The following is a 20,412-nucleotide window of genomic DNA, read 5'->3' as shown; positions in this document are numbered from 1 at the left end:
CTCCTTCTCCTCCATATCCTCCCTATCTTTATCCTCCTCCTTCTTCACACAATTAATCTCTTCCTCCATCCTTCTCTACTAATCCTTCTTTTCATCATCATCTTCTTCCTCTATACCGTAATTTTTTTATCCTCCTCCTTTATTTCCCCTCATTTATTCATTATCTTCATCGTCCTATTCCTTTTTACCATACCTCCTTTTTCCTCTTCATTACTCCATCTTACACCTCCATCCCACCCATATACTCTCTTCCTCCTCCTTCTTCCCCTTCTTCCATACACTCCCCTTGCTTCCCCTTCCTTCTCTTGCTCCTCCTCTATACAACCTCTCTACATTCACAAGATGCTCCTAATGTAAACACAGCGTTGCCAACCACTCCTCTTCACTTCTCGTACGAGGGAGCAAGACAAACAAGGCTGACAATCGAAGTTCCCTAAAGTTTCTCTCTCCTTGTAAATCCTGAAGACCACGAGCCTATCCTTCTCCTCCTCCTCCTCCTCCTGGTACCTGCAGAAGGCGTCGATGCGGGTAAAGCACGACCTTCGACACATCAACATTATATTTATCAGGTGCTAACTTTCACGCGAGAAAAAAAACAACTTCATTGCATCACTAAAACTGCGACGAACACTGGGGAGGGAGGTGTGCGTGGTGACAAATGCACAGATTATTCACAAGTTACTGCAATGAACGCCACCAGATGGAGACAGCGTGGAGTGGGGACTGTGGGATCGTAGTGGAAGGGAAGTGGGGGTGAGCTGACTGAGGAGCCAAAGTGAAGGAAAAGGGAAGTTTAGACAGATGATAGAAAGATTAGTGGTCAATTTATTTTTTAGATTACATAGAGGAAGGGAGTAATAAGGAAGGTTAAGGTATGTAACTAAGTAATACATAGACGAAAGAGAATAAGAGAAAATAATGGATAAAGACTTAGACAGAAATAGGGGGATTAACTAATGGGTTAGGTGAGTGGGTATTAAATAAGGTGGAAGAGTATTAGAATGGATGATTGGATACCAGGTTAGGTGAGATTAATACTAGTTTACGTAGGATATAAACTAAATAGGTGAGTCTGTGCAAGTAGATAGACAGACAACCAGCTAAATACTCACATATAAAGAGATTAAGAGATGGTAGGGACTAGAATGCATAAGTAGGCACTAGATAAATGGGTGAATAAATGATAAGCAGATAAAGAGGTAAATATTCACAGAAAAAACAAGGTAAGTGAGGTAGGCACTAGAATAAGTAGGTAGGCAGTAGGTAAGTAGGTAGGTGAGTGAGTAGATGGATAAACAGACAAACAGATAAATATACACAGACAAATGGGCTCAGTGAGGTAAGCATTGAAATAAATAGGTAGGAAGTAGGTGGGTGGGTGGGGGCGTGGGTGGGTTGGTGAATGGTTGAACGCCTCTTTGTATTTACCAAAGGGATTTGTGAGTCGCGGGAAAGTTGTCACGGCGCACACTGGTCTCACAAGAGCTGGAGACAAGTTTTCAGAGCCAATAACAACTTTGAGGAATACCTTAGACTCAGACCCACGTACAGCTGGACCGTTGGGAAGCTGTGTACTGCTCCTATAGACGTGTGTGTGTGTGTGTGTGTGTGTGTGTGTGTGTGTGTGTGTGTGTGTGTGTGTGTGTGTGTGTGTGTGTGTGTGTGTGTGTGTGTGTGTGTTTACCAACCTCTACCCTCCTCTTAGCAGCTTCCATAGATTCGTTATCCTTCTTATCAGTGTGCGAGGAAGGCTTGGTATCTTGCAGTGGCCGCGTGAGAGAGTCTGCGGTGGCCTGGGACTGACACTTGGCGATAAACTTTGCTTCTCCTTCAGTTTGGGACGATACTTCACTATTTCCTTTCTTCTTCTCAGTTTTCGTTTTTTTCTGATCACTTTCCAGTCTCTCTCTCTCTCTCTCTCTCTCTCTCTCTCTCTCTCTCTCTCTCTCTCTCTCTCTCTCTCTCTCTCTCTTGTGCGTTTAGTGTTTTTCTCTTTTTCTAACTCTTTCTGCCCTAATCCTTCCTCTCTCCCTTTCTTCCTTCCTCTCGTTCACTCTCGTCGCCTTTCATAACACTATACTGCCAATTGATTCTCCTCTCTCTCTCTCTCTCTCTCTCTCTCTCTCTCTCTCTCTCTCTCTCTCTCTCTCAGTGAATAACTTCCGCTATCTTAAAGTTACGGCCTTCCTATTTTCCTCTCCCTTCCCTCCTTATTCCCACAACACTCCGCCTCTCCTCCATTCTCTCTCCAAGGCCCATCTCTTCCCTCCTCTCCCTCCTCTCTCTCTCTCTCCCTTTCCCTCCCTCTCACAACGACGTCCTGTCCTGCATTTATTTCCTCCTCCTCCTTCTCTCTTAGCCACTCCCTGCATCTGCCCTCCCACTGTTACCTGCTCTCTCTCTCTCTCTCTCTCTCTCTCTCTCTCTGGCCCTCTCTCTCTCTCTCGCCTCTCCCTTCCCTCCTTCCGTCCAGGCGCAGGGAATGTAGTAAATCCTCGGCTCTGCGATTTATTGTGAGGACCAAAAGTAAAGCCATGACTTATGAGTGGCTGAGGAACGTGGAACTCTCACCCTTACGCCACACAGACACTGGGAGCCTCTGGAGTGTTGCAGGACCGCCCCGCGCTACCCGTTGACACTCAGAACAGCTGGCGATGGATATCTTTATGGCGCGCAGCTGCTCGTAATGTACAGCTGCACTTTGTTGATACGATACTCACGAGGACTTTGGCGGAAAACTGCTGTGTTGAGATGTACGTACTACCTTCGTACCGGTGTCCTTACTGGTGTTCTTACAAGGGTTCTTACTGGTGGTGAAGGAGCGCGCTGGCTCAAGAGGAAGATGGAGAATGCGCATCAAGAAAACATGGGCCAGGGAAGCAGGGCAAGACACCGACATGTGCTGCGTGTTGAGTTATCGTGGTAATGTTGTTTCTTCTCTCGTGTTGAGTGGCGAGGTGAGGCGCTTGAACACAGACGCTTGCAGACACAGACAGACAGACTCAGACGGACACAGAAAGAGAGGCAGACAGTCATGCACACATATATAATAGACAGATAGAAGTGGGTGAAGACAGGTTGATTAATAGATAGATAGATAGACAGAAAGGTAAATAAATAGACAGATGCATAGATAGATAAATGGATTGAGAGAAATACCGATAGATTTCACAACGAAGTAAATACTAAAGACACAATTAGAAAAACAGAAAGACGAACAAAAATAAATAATGATAGAATAAATAAAGAAGCACATATATGATTCACAATATACAGTAAAACATTCACACACACATACACACACACACACACACACACACATAGCCAGGTGACGCTGAGCAAAACAGGATTATAACGGACGTGAAACATCAAGTGTCTACATCTGCTGCCTCGTGAATCATTGCTGCGTTTGTTGTTACTGCGTCGCGTGGAGAGCAAAACGAGACGCGGGTAAACACTATCAACAAATCGTGACCAAATGACGATGAATGAAGCATGGGTAAAACTGTTCCTTATTCTTCTTTTTTTTAACTTCATTTTTCTTTTTCTTCTTCTTTTCTTTTTTTTTTTTTTTTTTTTCTTCCTTCTTTTCTTCTTTTCTTTTATCCATTTTTTCTTCCACTTCTTTTTTTGCCTTCTTCTTCTTCTTCTTCTTCTTCTTCTTCTTCTTCTTCTTCTTCTTCTTCCTCCTCCTCCTCCTCCTCCTCCTCCTCCTCCTCCTCCTCCTCCTCCTCCTCCTCCTCTTCTTCTTCTTCTTCTTCTTCTTCTTCTTCTTCTTCTTCTTCTTCTTCTTCTTCATCATCTTTTCCTTCTTCTTCATCTTCGTCACCTGCTGAGAGCTGAGTTGTTCTTGCTGTTATTGTTGTCTTATTTCTATTCATCTTCTTCTTTTATATAATTTGATAGCAGTATAAGGTGAGAAGATAAATAAGATGAAAGAGTCTTTTTTTTGCCACGACAAGGCTGAGTGTTGTGAGTTAAAATGTGTTTCTTACTTATGTTGAAGAATATTTTGGGATTGATAATTAACTCTGGAACTCCCTGCCTGTCTCTGTATGCCCAACTTCCTACGACTTAAATTCTTTCAAGAGAGAGAGGTGTCGAGACATTCGCCCCTGAATTTCGACTAACTCTTTTGAATCTTTTATGGAGACTACAATTCCAGTGGGCCTTTTTTTTTTTCTAATATTCATTTCTTTGCCCTTGGTAGTTCTCCCTCTTACATAAAAGAAAAACTAGCTGCTATTTTCTATTTGTAATGGCTTCGAATTCTTCCTTTTTTCTTCTGTTTGCTTGTATTTGTTCCTTTTTAACTTGTATTGGTTTGTATGTCTTCCTTTTCTACTTGTCTTTGCTTGTATTTGTTCCTTTTCTGCTTGTATTGGCTTGTGTTTCTTCTTTTTCAACTTGTATTTGTTCCTTTCTGTGGTCTGATTCCATGAGATAACAAACGAAAACCTATTTTGAGAAAGAAGAACTAATCACGATATAATTTCATACGTGCAATATTTTTTTTCCTTGTTTTGAACCCATGAGAAAACTAAGAAAATAATAAATACATAAAAAAAAGAATAAACACACAATATGGAGAAAAATAACTCACTAGCTTTTAATTATTTCCTAAGATAGATTTTCTTGATCCCTTCTCTGTTATGCATTAAACGCTTCAATACCAAAACACGCTTTCATATTTATTCTGCTTACTATTTGGTGATCTTATACAGCTTCAAAAACTTACGTGGGGGATCAAAACAGTGAAGACTCTGGCTAGCAGTCTTCTGACCTCCATAGACACTTAATAATGTAAATAAAAATCGTTTAATTATACCCAAAATTGAAGGTGAAAATGCGTCCCAGTACTGAAGGGGTTAAGAAAAAAAATACGAACTAAACACGTGGGAAAGCAATGATAAACAAGACATGAGCAGAACACTACACATCTGCTTACGATTTAATTATGCTCTATTCATCTTCCCCTGTCGCTCTTTGTTGTGTGAGGCCTACCACTTTCTTGCCCCTCCCAGCACCCAAGACCCACGCGGGAACACTGCCAGGAGTTAGCTTAGGATAGGTTAAGTTAGGTTAGGTTAGGTTAGGTTAAGGTAGTTTAAGAAAGGTTAGCGTGTTTAGTTTGCTTTGCTTTATTTTGGTTTATTTCTGTTTGGTTTGGCTAGGAATTAGGAATAGTTAGGGTAAGTTTGATTAGCTTAGGTTAGGGTAGGATGGGTTGTTAAGTTAGATAAGGTTAAAGGGTTTATCTGTATCAAAGTCAGGTTACATGATATAGGACTAAGCGAGGATAGAACTGAAGAAAAGAAGATCTAAATGAAAAAAGGATAAAGAGAATATGAACGAACTATGATAGAATAAAACTGGCGCACGACTGAACTCTGAAAGGAATGAGGTAAAACAGAACTGAAACTGAATCTACGTTTGCAGAGAACTGAGAGGTAAAAGAGGAACAAAAGGAGACAGAGAGAGAGAGAGAGAGAGAGAGAGAGAGAGAGAGAGAGAGAGAGAGAGAGAGAGAGAGAGAGAGAGAGAGAGAGAGAGAGAGAGAGAGAGAGAGAGAGAGAGAGAGAGAGAGAGAATAGCACTAAACTGACACAGAACTGAGAGAAAGATTGAATAATTGTGAAAGGAATGAGATAAAACAGAAGTGAGACAGAATATGATTGCGTTAAAAGAGAGAGAGAGAGAGAGAGAGAGAGAGAGAGAGAGAGAGAGAGAGAGAGAGAGAGAGAGAGAGAGAGAGAGAGAGAGAGAGAGAGAGAGAGAGAGCATAACACTATACTGACACAGAACTGAGAGAAAGATTGCGGGGGGGGAGAGAAGCACCAGTGGGAATAGGAAATGAAAGAGGGCTGGGAAACATACGAGGCGAAGTATTAGAAAGGTCCTAACACTAATGGATCACAAATCACTAGTAATGAAGTCAACGTGTCTGTGAGGTGATGTGTCAGCAAGGATATGAAGAAAGTGACCCTCTCTCTCTCTCTCTCTCTCTCTCTCTCTCTCTCTCTCTCTCTCTCTCTCTCTCTCTCTCTCTCTTTCTCTCACTGCCCCCGTCTCTCTCTCGCTCTCTTCCGGTCACCTCAAGAAGATTTACGAGTTATAATTATATTTCTTCAAGGCAATGTGAGAAAAAAAGAAGATTTAAACCCTGAAGAAATATGAACCAAGAGAGAGAGAGAGAGAGAGAGAGAGAGAGAGAGAGAGAGAGAGAGAGAGAGAGAGAGAGAGAGAGAGAGAGAGAGAGAGAGAGAGAGAGAGAGAGACAAACAGACAGACAGAGAAAATCTACTAACACAACGGAAAAGAAATGAAAACAAAAGAAAACAAGGAAGCAAACAAATCGTGGAGCATAATTTCAGAGTAAGAACAAGGATTGGAGGGGAAGAAGAAAAAGGGGTGGAGGAAAAAAAAGGAGAAAGAGGGGAGACACAGGATGGAGGGGAGAGGAAAAGGTACGAGAGAAGGGAAGAGCAGGAAACGAACATGAAAAGAGAGAATGAGAGGGGAGAGATGATGAGGGGAAAGAGGAGACGGCAAGGGAGATGAGGGGACCAAAAGGAATAAGGCAGCGAAGCATTTAGATAACCGGGAGAAATGTGAGGGGAAGAGAAGAGGAAAGGAGATCTAGGGGGAGGAGGAAAGGAGATGAAAGGGAAACAGGAAAAGGATGGGAGAGGAAAATAAAGTAAGGAAACGTGAGAGCAGGAAAATGAAAGGATAGGAGAGGAGGGAAGGAATCTATAGATAGGGTAGAGAGATAGTAGAGTAGGGGTATTCCTAGGAGACGCGAAGCACACACTCTCCCCCCAAGACAGCCAAGCAGCTACTGAGAGGCCATATCTAATGCAAGGGAAGTAATGCTGAGGCCAAACATCGGATGAATATTAGAGGCGGCTGAGGTGATGCTCCGGAGGGGTTCATGTGGCGTGTACCTCCTCCTCTGTTGCCTCCTTATCTCCTTCCCTCCTTCTTTCTCTCCATTCCTACCATCTTCTTTTCTTCTTTCCTTCAATTTTTTCATTTTGTTCTTCCTCTATTCCTAAATCCGAATTCTTTATCTTCTTTCCTCCTTCCTTTTTTTCTATTCCTAGCACTACGTTGTTCTTTTCTTTCTTTTATTCCTCCTTATCTTCTTCCCTTCTTCCTTCCCCCATTCTCAGCACCATGTTGTTCTTTTCTTTTTTTCTATTCCTCCTTATCTTCCTTCTTTCTTCCTTCCTCCATTCCTATAATGCTTTTTCTTCCTTGTATTCCTATATTATGTTATTTCTCATCTCTTCCTAAATTCTAATTCCTTTTCTTCTTTATCCTTCCTTTTCTCCATTTCCACCATGTTCTTTCTCTTCTTCTATTCCTATTTCATGCTATTTCTCCTCCATTCCTAAATTCTAATGCCTTCCTTTCGTAACGTAGCATAACATAACTTTTTATTTGGTTTTCTCTTCATTTCCATTGTGTTATTTTCGTCCTTCTGTTCTTATTTCATGTTATTCTTCCTCCGTTTCTTTATTCCTTTACTATCTTCTCATTCCTTCTCTTTTCGTAACCCAATTTATTACTTGATCTTTGTTTGTATTCCTTCTGTATTACATTTCTTACTTTCCCTCCTCCTCTCGTTCTCATTCTCCTCCTCCTTCCTTGACTCCTCCTCCTTCCTCCTCCTCCTCCTCCTCCTCCTCTCCTCCTTCTTCTCTTACTCCTAATCCTCCTGTTAATGTTCCTCTTCTCTACCACTTTTCCAACTCGTTTAAAATCTATGATCGGCGGAAAATGTCAGAGAGGAACAAAAGATAAATCGGCGCAATAAAAGTTTAATTCAATAATGTGTGTGCACGCGGCTGCCTTTGTGAGAGTACCGGATCCTCAATTAATCTGCATCACATAAAGGAATCTAATTACGCGCCAAAATAGCCGGTCATGCGTTCAGATTTTACAGAAACAATACAGAACAAAAATAGACGCAAAGTAGGGAGGAAATTTTTACGTTTGTTATTTTATTTTCTACTGAAGTGGTTGACAACTGGATATTATGGCTAGGGAGGGAGAGATGCGTGTTTTGTAGCTTTCTTATACGCACTTACACTCATACACTCATACATACAGACATAGACGCATGTAAGAAAAGTTTATATATATATTTCTATCCTTTTTTTTTTAAAGTGCTTCATAACGCGGTATAGTGACCAGGAAAGGGTAAATATGTGTTTAGTATTTCTCGTACAAAATACATACACACAAACACACAGACACAGACGCATGGTAATAAAACTTGTATATGAATATTTTTTCCTTTTTTTTCAACTAGTGTGCTTTATAACGCGATATTATGACCAGGAAATACCTGTTAAGTATTTCTCGTACAAATAGATACACACAAACATACAGACACAGACGCATGGTAATAAAACTTGTATATAAATATTTTTTTTTTTAAACTAGTGTGTTTTATAACGCGATATTATGACCAGAGAAAGGTAAATACGTGTTTAGTACTTCTCCTAAAAGTACATATACTCATACATACATCCATACATGAACACACAGACATTAACAAAAGTATACATACATAAATTCCCTTCACTAATGTGCAATATTGTGTATATGCATGTTCGTGTTTTATATATCTCTTATACTTACGTGCACACACATACATACAGACACACAGACACACAGACACACGGCCCTGACATCAATTACCGTCATCAATTCGCAACATAATGACGCATATTACTCTTTCCACTTCGCATCGTAAAAAGCCAGCGTATTTTTCTGCCTCTCCCGCGTCCTGTCTGAATATAAATGAAATGGAAATTACAAATACAGTCCTATTTTGCGAGCCTCACTACATATGAAAGGCGAGATCAATATAAGAAATTGCTTCCCAAATGGAGTGGTAGATGAATGGAAGAGAACATAATGGACTCGGTAATCAGGTTGTTAGTGCTGAGTGAATCACGAGTTTTAAAGGAAGATTAGACGGATTTATAGAGATGAGGAAAAGTGGGAATTGGAAAGGTGTATGTTTTATTACACAAGGTTCTGCCCACGTGTAGGACTGACAGCTTCCTCTCTTCTCCCTTTCAATAATGGGGGAAGATTTTAACTTGAGATTTGTATAAGATTAGACTATTCTATTGACATTAGGAAGGGTCTATGGAGGGCAGAAGATTAATTGCCACAGTCCTCACTAATTTATTTCCTCACCTAAGTTTTTGAAGTTGCATAAAACCACCAAACAGTAACCAGAATGAATATGACACGAATTTTAAAGGAAGATTAGTCGGATTTATAGAGATGAGGAAAAGTAGGAATTGGAAAGGTGTATGTTTTATTACACGTGTAGGACTGACAGCTGTCTTTCTTCACTCCTTCAATAATGGGGACACGTTTTAACCTAGAGATTTCTGTACGATTAGACCATTTTATTGACATTAGGAAAGGTCTACGGAGGTCAGAAGATTAACGACCAGAGTCTTCACTATTTTATTCCTTCACATGAGTTTCTGAAGCAGTATAAAATCACCAAATAGTAACCAGAATGAATATGAAAACGCGTCATGGTACTGAAGGGGTTAATGATTCCACACCTGATGAACTAGCAACTACTTTCTTCTACTTATCATATGTCCCCTATTCACTTAACCAATCTCTTCCTTCTACACCAATATCCGCAACCGCAGAAAAGCATCAGCGAGTCTTTGAACCATTATGAACCGCGGGGCCACTCATTCGCGACTGCTTCGGATTCATTTGACCGGCGAAGCACTCACTCACGAAACGACCAGAGAGGCAAGGGTCCAATATTTGCAAAGGTGAGACAATACAGCGCAATTAACTGAGGAAGGACTTGCCTCTCAAACCTCATAGATGGAGCGCCAATTGTCTCGGGACGCTCGACTCTGCTTCATTTGCGGCCGTAACGAAGCTTTGTCCTGAGAATCGACACTCGCGAAGCACCGATCGAGGCACCGAGTTGACTCATTGGTGGTTCGTAAAAAGATTCGTATCCGGCGGAGCACTGAAATTCGATGTGTTTCGTTAAATTGAACAGATTATGAGATGTCTTGGAGAATTTAGTGTTTTGTTATTGTGAAGAAGACGATGATGAAATGTTGAGAGAGAGAGAGAGAGAGAGAGAGAGAGAGAGAGAGAGAGAGAGAGAGAGAGAGAGAGAGAGAGAGAGAGAACATTAATTAAGTTATTCATCATTTGGGAGCATGAGTGAGTAGTAGCAGCGGTGGTGGTGGTGGTGGTGGTGGTGGTAGTAGCTTTGATATGATGATTGATAACTGGTAATAAAAAAGTAGCGACTACCACTACTCTTACTACTACTACTACTACTACTACTACTACTACTACTACTACTACTACTACTACTACTAATGAACAAAAATAAGTAAGTCATAATGATCTACAATCCAACAAAACAGAAGAACATCAAATAACTTTTCTTTTTATTGTTCAAGTCTTCAGCTTTTCAATCTCACCAACTCCCGTCAAGCTGAGGCAACAGCTGACCAGGGGAGGGAGACGGCGCCAAACAAAGGCGGTAAATGGCGCAAACCAAAGGCGGTAGACGGAGCAAAATAAAGGCGGTAAATGGAGCAAGCTAAAGGCGGTAAATGGCGCAAAACAAAGGCGGCAAATGGTTCAAAACAAAGATGGTAAATGACACAAAACAAAGGCGATAAATGGCCCTAAACAAAAGCGGTAAGTGGCGCTAAACAAAAACAATATATGACTCAAAATAAAAGTGGTAGACAGAACATAACAAAGGCTGCAAATGGTGCAAAACGGAAGCGGCAAATGGCGCAAAATAAGGGCGGTACATGGCGCAGCAACAAAACAGGCGATAGACGGCGCGTGGTAGCCCTGCATGCATTCCTTCCACTGGACACTGCAATAGTCGTAAAGCACACATTCTAATCGGTATTCGCAGATATGTAAACAGAACAATCCGAGCTATAAAACTGTTTAAAACTCTTGGTAGTTTGCATACGTGCCGCCTAACTTTCACGCCAGCTTTCGCAAACATGGCAACACAGCAGCTTAATCCTACACCGGTCCTGCCTGGCTTCCTTCCTTCCTTTCCCCTCTCGTATCTTCCTTATCGCCTTCCTTGTATATCGGAAATGTGGCGAGAACGCATTGCGCCATCTAACGGCAACTTACAATCTTCGTTAACCTCCATTGTGTTGTAAAGAATGTTTGCGTGAAGATAGAAGAAAAGAATGAGAAAAAAGGAAGTAATTGTCCTCTTTTTACGAGTTTAAGTAGTAAGAAAAAAAAAAACAGGAATCGATTAGCAGAGTCCAAAGAAAGCCAGTTGAAGGAAAAAGATCGAAAGAAAGCCAATGAGATGGAGAGATGAAGTTAGGACACGATTGCACTGAGTTGGAGATCACAGAAAAAGATGGAAAGGATAGAAAAAAAAGAAAAACACTGGAGGAGACTTGTACACAGCGCCTCACTCACAATACGAAACGGTGAAATAAAGCTGATAAAAAAATGTCTATAAAGTTGTTGATTAAAGGATGAATTGTTAATCTGTTGAAAAGTTCAATCAGTAAATTAATCAATGAATCACCTTCCTTCAAATAACACATAAAACTACTAACCTCATGTCTCGTTTTCTTCAAGCTCCTCTGACCTCCACTCGGCAGTCACCAACCACCTCTAAATAACTCAAACTGTCTACACTTCATACTTAGCGAGACACTGAGACGCGGGCTTTACATGGCACTGAGAAAAATATGTAAGTCCAGCCATCATTTCTCTCACGTTTCACCATCACAGCTGTAGCGTTTTCAAAGGTGCTTTCGTGGTGCTGAGGATAGTTAAATTCTTTCAGCACCATTACGTTTCTTCACATATCTTCTGGTTACTATTTGGTTATTTTCTACAGCTTCAGAAACATATATGGGTATTAAAATAGTGAAGACTCTGGCCATTAATTTTTCGACCTCCATGGACCTTTCCTAATCTAAATAAAATCGGCTAACCATACCCAAAACTAATGGAAAAAATACGCGTCCGAGTACTTAAGCAGTTAACACGGATTCTGCACCATACAGCAAGAGTATAGCATCCATATGACACTTATCACACATCTAACCATTTCATCTCACTTCAAACATCCTGCAGCATAAAATATCGAAACTTTTAAGGGTGTTTTCTTGATTCTAGGCACAGTTTCACGAGATACAAGAGTTCTCAGTTACGTTCTCATGATACTAAAGGTTAATTACGCACATTTTCACAATTCTTGGAGTAGGAATTTCTCATCAGTAACAGAGACACCGTTGGGAACCAGATTCATTGAAAACTGTGGTGACTGAAGACAAAACACTTCCCACCACGACCACTGATCACTGCACTCCCTTCACTTATTTCGTCTCTTTTTTACATATTTTTTTCGGCCATCAACCTGTCATGGGTATTAGGTCATTTATTTATTTCATTTTTCCTTTGAATTTGTCTACAAGTTCATCTTATATATGTACATTATTTATTGTCCGTGATGTATTTAGTTTTTGTTATTTTCATTAACTATTTTATTTTCGTTTTTATACCTGCTGATGGAGGTTGTGGTGGTGGTGGTGGTCACATGGTGAAGAGGGACGCCGCACCGCCAGTTAGACACTTAATTACTCACTTACATCCACTTCCAAAGCTCATAACTCAAAGGTAAATAACGTTTTCCCACCGCTATCTATAAATCTTCATTACGTTCTTGCAGTCAGCGCGGAAAAATCGTGGCCACAGTGCTTGGTTATAATTAGTCTTGTTAAACACGAGCCGGTTACTTCAGCCATGCATCAGGGAGAGGGAGAGGGAGAGGTAGAGAGGGAGAGGGACGGGGAGCAGCTCTCATGTCGCTCACTCCTCGCCACCGCTGAGTGAGAGAGGGGGAGATGAACTGACAGGAGAGAAAAGAGAGAGTGTAGAGTTTTAAGGAGAGAATGAGAGGAAAGGGTAAAAAAAAATGCATAAAATGGGAACGGATGGGAAAAACAGAAACGAGAGAGAGAGAGAGAGAGAGAGAGAGAGAGAGAGAGAGAGAGAGAGAGAGAGAGAGAGAGAAGGCAGACAGACAAACAAACAGATAGAAACACATAATACATCCAATCTACTAAAGTGGAGGTACTTATCAAGCTTTCACTCTTATTCACACATCAACTTACAACAAATGTCCGGAACACTGATTGAAAACCTGCCAATCACCTTCACTATTTACTCCAATGTGCCTTGTATTGGATTACCGGCAACCATTAGCATCATTCTTCCACCCCCTGCCTGCTGCCCGGTCCTCCCTCACCCTCATTCGCTTCTCGCACCCTCATTCGCACGCCTCATTCCTCTCCCTGTGTGTTTCAGATGCGGGCGTCGGTCTGGGGTGGAACTGGGAGATGTGGTGGACCTACGACGGCATCTCAGGTGAGTCTCGCTTCATTTACACCTGTTCGGAAGTATCTGTGTGTCTATGGTTTGTATTGGGTTTTGCTCTTTCTCTTTTTTTTTTCTCTGTCTCTGTTTGTTTGTCTGTCTTTCTGTCTGTCTGTATCTGTCTCTGTCTCTCTCTCTCTCTCTCTCTCTCTCTCTCTCTCTCTCTCTCTCTCTCTCTCTCTCTCTCTCTTGTATGTAAGTGTTTTTCTCTTTTCTAATTCTTTCTTGCCCTCATCTTTTCTCTCTCCCTTTCTCCGTTCCTCTTGCTCACTCTTGTCGCCTTTCATAAGACTGCCAGTAGTTGATTATCTCTCTCTCTCTCTCTCTCTCTCTCTCTCTCTCTCTCTCTCTCTCTCTCTCTCTCTCTCCACGACTGTTTTCTAAGGCCAATGTGATGATTACCCGGATTCTCAAGAGTGTTTCTCTGGTTGATGATGAGGAAAGCTTCTTAATGAGTCTCTGTGGAAATACTCTCAAAAACCCGAGTAGCTTCACTATTTTCAAAGGCCCTAAAGATATGCTGGATTCTCAATGATTTCTTCTGTTAATAATGTGGAAATCTTCTTAATCTGTCACTGCAAACGTTAAAAGCACTCTTAAAAACACGTGTCCCTTCATCTAAGGTACTCGTAGTCTTTTCAAAGTAGCGGAGGTGCGGTGCGGAAACAGAAGTGTCTCAGAATGTGGTCCTGTGTACGGTGGTGTGTTATGTTGGTGGCCTTGGTAGCGTCACATTGTTAGTGTTGCCGTGGCCTCGGTATATTGAGTCAAGTGTTCAGTTTCTCTCTCGTCTGTCCTTATTACTTGACATATATACAAGTGCTTCCGGCCAGCTGCTGTGTTTTGCAGGCGTTATTTCCCGTATTGGTTTATTTCTGCGTTATTTTCTTCTGGAATTATGATTTTTTTTTTGGATGTGGACAGGTACAGGGAAGTAAGTTTCCAAACTCATAAATCCGAAACTTCGAATAGAACACGCATTTTGATAATAATAGTTGTGAAAAAAGTAATAATCATAATACCATAATCAACAGAATGGTTCATCTAATTGTCACCACATAAGCAGCTTTACAGGTTCAAAGGTTCACAGGTTTACAGGTTCAAGTTACAAGCAGGCAAAGCTCCACAACTATTAAAAGCTTCGAACCACGAACCAGAACCCACACAGGGCGACACGAGTAACGCACGGCTGAACCCAAAGTGAACCTGATCTCATCCCAGCAAAGCGTCTCATTAATACTCAGCGGAGTGTTAACACAGACATAATGCGGCTCGGCTGGGCGATTACCTGCACTATCACCCAATATTAAACTACCTTATTTCGCGGCACATCTTTCAGTTTCAATTAATTTTACCCACTTGGGGAGCCAGAAAAGTGCGTGTGTGTGTCGTTTGATGCCGCACTGCCTCTTCCCCCGCCAGATGTCGCGTGTGTGACTGTACGAGGCGGAAGGTAATAGGTTTGACTGCTTTTTCCTCTTTCTGGTTCCTTTTTCTGAACTCAAAGGCTTGTTGGTGAACGGCAATGGTGGTGGTGGTGGTGGTGGTGTGTGAATTAGTTGATTAGTTAGTTAGTTAATTATTGAGTGAATGAGTTAGTGAATGAGTTACTTGGTTGCTTAATTGGTAAGGAAATTGGATGATCAGTCAGCCAGCTTGTTAATTAAATAGTCAGTTAGTGCATCAGTTAAATAAATAGTTAGTCTTTTAGTTAATAAGATATTCAGTTAATTATTCATATCACGTATTCGCTTTTTTATTCATTTATCTTTAATATTCATTTTTTATTTAGTAAGACCGTATCAGTTCCTGGCCAGTATTCTAAAACCCTTTGCTCTCTCACCATTACAGCTTTCTAGAGGCTCCAAGTGAAGAGACTCGTGTTTTTAAGAGTATTTTTGCGCTTCAAGTGAAAGATTGACAATATTTCTAGTATATTAAGAGGAAAAAAACTGACTTCAAAACCAGGCTAGTTGTCTCTGTGGTCTTGGAATATTGTCGTAGTGAGAAGAAAAGCGATTGTCTCTCCCGTAAATGAGACAAGCTAAAGAACAAAAAATGGGGTAAAAACCTCATAATTTGTCACTCCCTAAAAAGAAAAGCCAGAGGAAGATGGAAAGTTTAAATGGAAGTTGGTGGTCTTAAATGAAGGTTTTGTGAAGGAGTGTTTTGTCAGAGGTGGTGGTGGTGGTAGAGGTGGTGGTGGTGGTAGAGATCTTGGTGGTGGTGGTGGTGGTGGTAGAAGTAGTGGTGGTGGTCTCTCTCTCTCTCTCTCTCTCTCTCTCTCTCTCTCTCTCTCTCTCTCTCTCTCTCTCTCTCTCTCTCTCTCTCTCTCTCTCTCTCTCTCTCTCTCTCTCTCTCTCTCTCTCTCTCTCTCTCTCTCTCTCTCTCTCTCTCTCTCCCAAAAACTTTCTCCATTTAAGTTCGAAGGTTTGCAATACTTTCCTTCAGATCCAGTCCATGCATCCGTTTCTCTTTCTCTCTCTCTCTCTCTCTCTCTCTCTCTCTCTCTCTCTCTCTCTCTCTCTCTCTCTCTCTCTCTCTCTCTCTCTCTGTGTGTGTGTGTGTGTGTGTGTGTGTGTGTGTGTGTGTGTGTGTGTGTGTGTGTGTGTGTGTGTGTGTGTGTGTGTGTGTGTGTGTGTGTGTGTGTGTGTGTGTGTGTGTGTGTGTGTGTGTGTGTGTGTGTGTGTGTGTGTGTGTGTGTGTGTGTGTGTGTGTGTGTGTGTGTGTGTGTGTGTGTGTGTGTGTGTCAGTGACCTGTCCGTCTTTTGTCAGTCTGTATGCTGCTCCTCTCTCTCTCTCTCTCTCTCTCTCTGTAAACTGAACCACAGAGAGAGAGAGAGAGAGAGAGAGAGAGAGAGAGAGAGAGAGAGAGAGAGAGAGAGAGAGAGAGAGAGAGAGAGAATTTATCCACACGCCCCCTGCACAAGTCATCAAACCACCCTGATTTCCAAAGACCAACAGAATGTGCGGTTCTTAATGACTCCAAATGTAAATACAACAGCGTGTTGACTGATGCATAATGAGTCACTGCCCTGAGTTGAATGTTAGGAAGCGTGACACGGAGTAACTTATCGTGAACTGATGTAACCCTTTCAGTACTGGGACACATTTTTACCTTGTGATTCGTGTACGATTCGACCATTTTATTGACATTAGAAAGGGTCTATGGAGCTCAGAAGATTAATGGCCACAGTCTAAGCTATTTTAATTCCCCACATAAATTTTAGAAGCTGTAAAAAAATCACCAATTAGTAAGCGAAATGAAAATGGAAACGCGTCATGGTACTAAAGGATTTTAAGTTACAATTCTACGTTACTTCACAATTTTATTCTTTCTATTTTAATGTAAGAAGGGAAAATCGGCCAAAGGTAACAATAACTTGGAATTAAACACACACACACACACACACACACACACACACACACACACACACACACACACACACACACACACACTTTTAGACAGTTTTGCTTATAGAAAACACAAACTTCAGAGAGAGAGAGAGAGAGAGAGAGAGAGAGAGAGAGAGAGAGAGAGAGAGAGAGAGAGAGAGAGAGAGAGAGAGAGAGAGAGAGAGAGAGAGAGAGAGAGAGAGAGAGAGACAGACAGAGAGAGCAGACAGACAGAGACAACATAAACAGAAACAGACACAAAACAAAACAGGGAACACACACACACACACACACAGAGAGAGAGAGAGAGAGAGAGAGAGAGAGAGAGAGAGAGAGAGAGAGAGAGAGAGAGAGAGAGAGAGAGAGAGAGAGAGAGAGAGAGAGAGAGAGAGAGAGAGAGAGAGAGAGAGAGAGAGCAACAAGTGACTTCAAATCCAATTTCAAGTAAGCAATATACAAATAAAAACTTGAGTTTCGGAGACGAGACAGGGAAGACTGTGAATATGTAGAGAGTGATGCTTCCTGGAGCCAGCGGGAAGTATGGCGGGAGGAGGCAGGGAGGAAGAAGTCAGAGGAGGATAGAAGAAACAAGATGAGGCGGGAAGAAGGCGGGAGGAAACGGGAAGAAATAAGAGGAGGCGGGAAGAGGAGATAAGACGGGAGGAGGAGGAAAGAGGCGGGAAGAAGCAGAGTGAGATGACGGGAGAAACAAGAAGGCAAGAAGAGGAGGAGGGAAGAGGAAGAGGAGGAAGAAGAGGTGAGAGAGAGAGAAGAAGAGGAGAGAAGAGGAAGAGAGAGAGAGAGAGAGAGAGAGAGAGAGAGAGAGAGAGAGAGAGAGAGAGAGAGAGAGAGAGAGAGAGAGAGAGAGAGAGAGAGAGAGAGAGAGAGAGAGAGAGAGGATGTAGAAGCAGTCACCTGGTAAATCTATTCTAAGTACATGCACACCTGCAGACTGTGAACCTCCTCCTCCTCCTCCTCCTCCTCCTCCTCCTCCTCCTGCTCCTTTTCCTCCCCTCCTTCTTCTCCTCCGCCTCTTCTTAGTCCTTCTCCTTTCTTTTTCTTAACTTTTAGTATTAGTACTCTTCTTCTTCTTACTCCTCCTCTCCCTCCTCCTCCTCCTCTTCCTCCTCCTCCTCCTCCTCCTTCTCTTCATTCTCCCACACACACACACACACACTCCTTTCCTCTTCAAAGGTGCCGGAAAGCTATTAAGAAAACAATGAGTGTGTGTGTGTGTGTGTGTGTGTGTGTGTGTGTGTGTGTGTGTGTGTGTGTGTGTGTGTGTGTGTGTGTGTGTGTGTGTGTGTGTGTGTGTGTGTGTGTGTGTGTGTGTGTTGCATCGAGCGAACTGCAGTTAACAATATGTCACCGTGATGTACCTGCATTAATTAAGCAAGGCAGGAGAACTTAGAGACTTTTTAGAGCTCAACAAATTAAAATATATATTCAGAGAGAGAGAGAGAGAGAGAGAGAGAGAGAGAGAGAGAGAGAGAGAGAGAGAGAGAGAGAGAGAGAGAGAGAGAGAGAGAGAGAGAGAGAGAGAGAGAGAGAGAGAGATCCACCAGCAAACAGGAAATGAAAGAGAAAAAGACAAAAAACAAACCAACTGCATTTTATATTATCTTAGTTAATATTTAAGACTTTTCCATTATATCTCTTGACAAAACACACTGATATATTTTTTCTTTTATCTTGTTTATTTGCTTTAGTTAATCTTGATGGATAAGGAATTAAGAGGAATTTCAATTAGAGTAAGAACATGAAAGCGATGATGAGGAGGAAGAGGAAGAGGAGGAGGAGGGGAGAGGTGGGGAGAAGGAAGAAGATGACGAAGAGGAAGATGAAGAAGAAGAAGAGCAGGAGATAGTGAAGTTCTAGCAATAGTTATAGAGATAGTAGTAGTAGTAGTAGTAGTAGTAGTAGTAGTAGTAGTAGTAATACAAGAAGTAGTAATAGTAGTGATAGTAGAAGCAGTAGCAGTAGTAGTAACGGTAGTAGCAGCAGTAGCAGCAGCAGCAGTACTAGTAGTAGTACTAGTAGTAGTAGTAGTAGTAGTAGTAGTAGTAGTAGTAGTAGTAGTAGTAGTAGTAGTAGTAGTAGTAGTAGTAGTAGTAGTAGTAGTAAAGTAGTAAAAACACTATAATAATAATAATAATAATAATAATAATAATAATAATAATAATAATAATAATAATAATAATAATAATAATAATAATAATAATAATAATAATAAAAATAATAATAATAAAAATAATAATAATAACAACAGCAACAACAACAACAACAACAACAACAAAATTATACCAGTAATGAGAAACAAAAATAAACGAATCAAGAGCAAGATCATGATGGTAGTAATAATGGAAATAATAATAACAATAATAATAATAATAATAATAATAATAATAATAATAATAATAATAATAATAATAATAATAATAATAATAATAATAATAATAATAATAATAATAATAATAATAGCAGTGGGAGCAGGAGCACTAATTAAGGTGCGTTGGAAGGGCAGGTAAATGACAGGTGTGCACTACTGACGTCCTCAACAGGTAACATTGCAAGGTAGAGATTGTACACATAGTGCTATTTCATAATTAGCATGTTGTGTCTTTTGCTTCCTCTCTCTCTCTCTCTCTCTCTCTCTCTCTCTCTCTCTCTCTCTCTCTCTCTCTCTCTCTCTCTCTCTCACACACACACACACACACACACACACACACACACACACACACACACATATATATATATATATATATATATATATATATATATATATATATATATATATATATATATATATATATATATATATATATATATATATATATATATATATATATATATATATATATATATATATATATATATATATATATATATATATATATATATATATATATATATATGTGTGTGTGTGTGTGTGTGTGTGTGTGTGTGTGTGTGTGTGTGTGTGTGTGTGTGTGTCTCTCTCTCTCTCTCTCTCTCTCTCTCTCTCTCTCTCTCTCTCTCTCGTGATATCACATTTGTCAAGCTTTTCATCTTGTAATTACTGTTTCGTGGTATTCACGTTCTCTCTCTCTCTCTCTCTCTCTCTCTCTCTCTCTCTCTCTCTCTCTCTCTCTCTAACATAAAACTAACCTAACACACACACACACACACACACACACACACACACACACACACACACACACACACACAGACAAGGAAAAAAGATGCTTCCCTTAATTGCTTGGTTTCACTTTCCCTGCTTCTTCATAACCTGGGCGTCAGCTGGTGTCTCGGCAGCCTCCGTCGTGTCCTCTCGAGACCGGCTAGCGAGACACTCCTACAGACTCCAACGGGGACAGCAATTAGAGAAAAGTTTGAGTCACAGCGCTTCCTCGTGGCTCGTTTCTGCTTCTCTTGCCCTCCCTGCCCTGACATTATTCAGAAACGTTGTGCCTTTTCTTCAAACACGATTATTTTTCTTAGGTCATATGATTAACTGTGCCCTCAAGAGTTTGGTTCTGCTGGTAAGATATAGGAAGTAAAAATAACATGCTTGTA

The 20,412-nt window shown here is 41.0% G+C and overlaps 1 protein-coding gene across 1 annotated transcript in view; it reads left to right on the top strand.

The window, feature by feature from the left end:
- Nucleotides 1-20,412, top strand: part of LOC123508806 (carbonic anhydrase-related protein 10-like) — a 209,147-nt gene that overhangs the window by 110,147 nt on the left and 78,588 nt on the right. Inside the window, exon 3 of the mRNA XM_045262722.1 lies at nt 13,393-13,452. Coding sequence (XP_045118657.1) covers nt 13,393-13,452 — 60 coding nt within the window. The remainder of the gene's footprint in view (nt 1-13,392; nt 13,453-20,412) is intronic.

The sequence above is a fragment of the Portunus trituberculatus genome, chromosome 25 (assembly GCF_017591435.1).
Source record: "Portunus trituberculatus isolate SZX2019 chromosome 25, ASM1759143v1, whole genome shotgun sequence".
In the NCBI taxonomy this organism is placed as follows: domain Eukaryota; kingdom Metazoa; phylum Arthropoda; class Malacostraca; order Decapoda; family Portunidae; genus Portunus; species Portunus trituberculatus.
The sequence above is the reverse complement of the archived record's forward strand: the minus strand, read 5'-3'. Positions and strand labels throughout refer to the sequence as shown.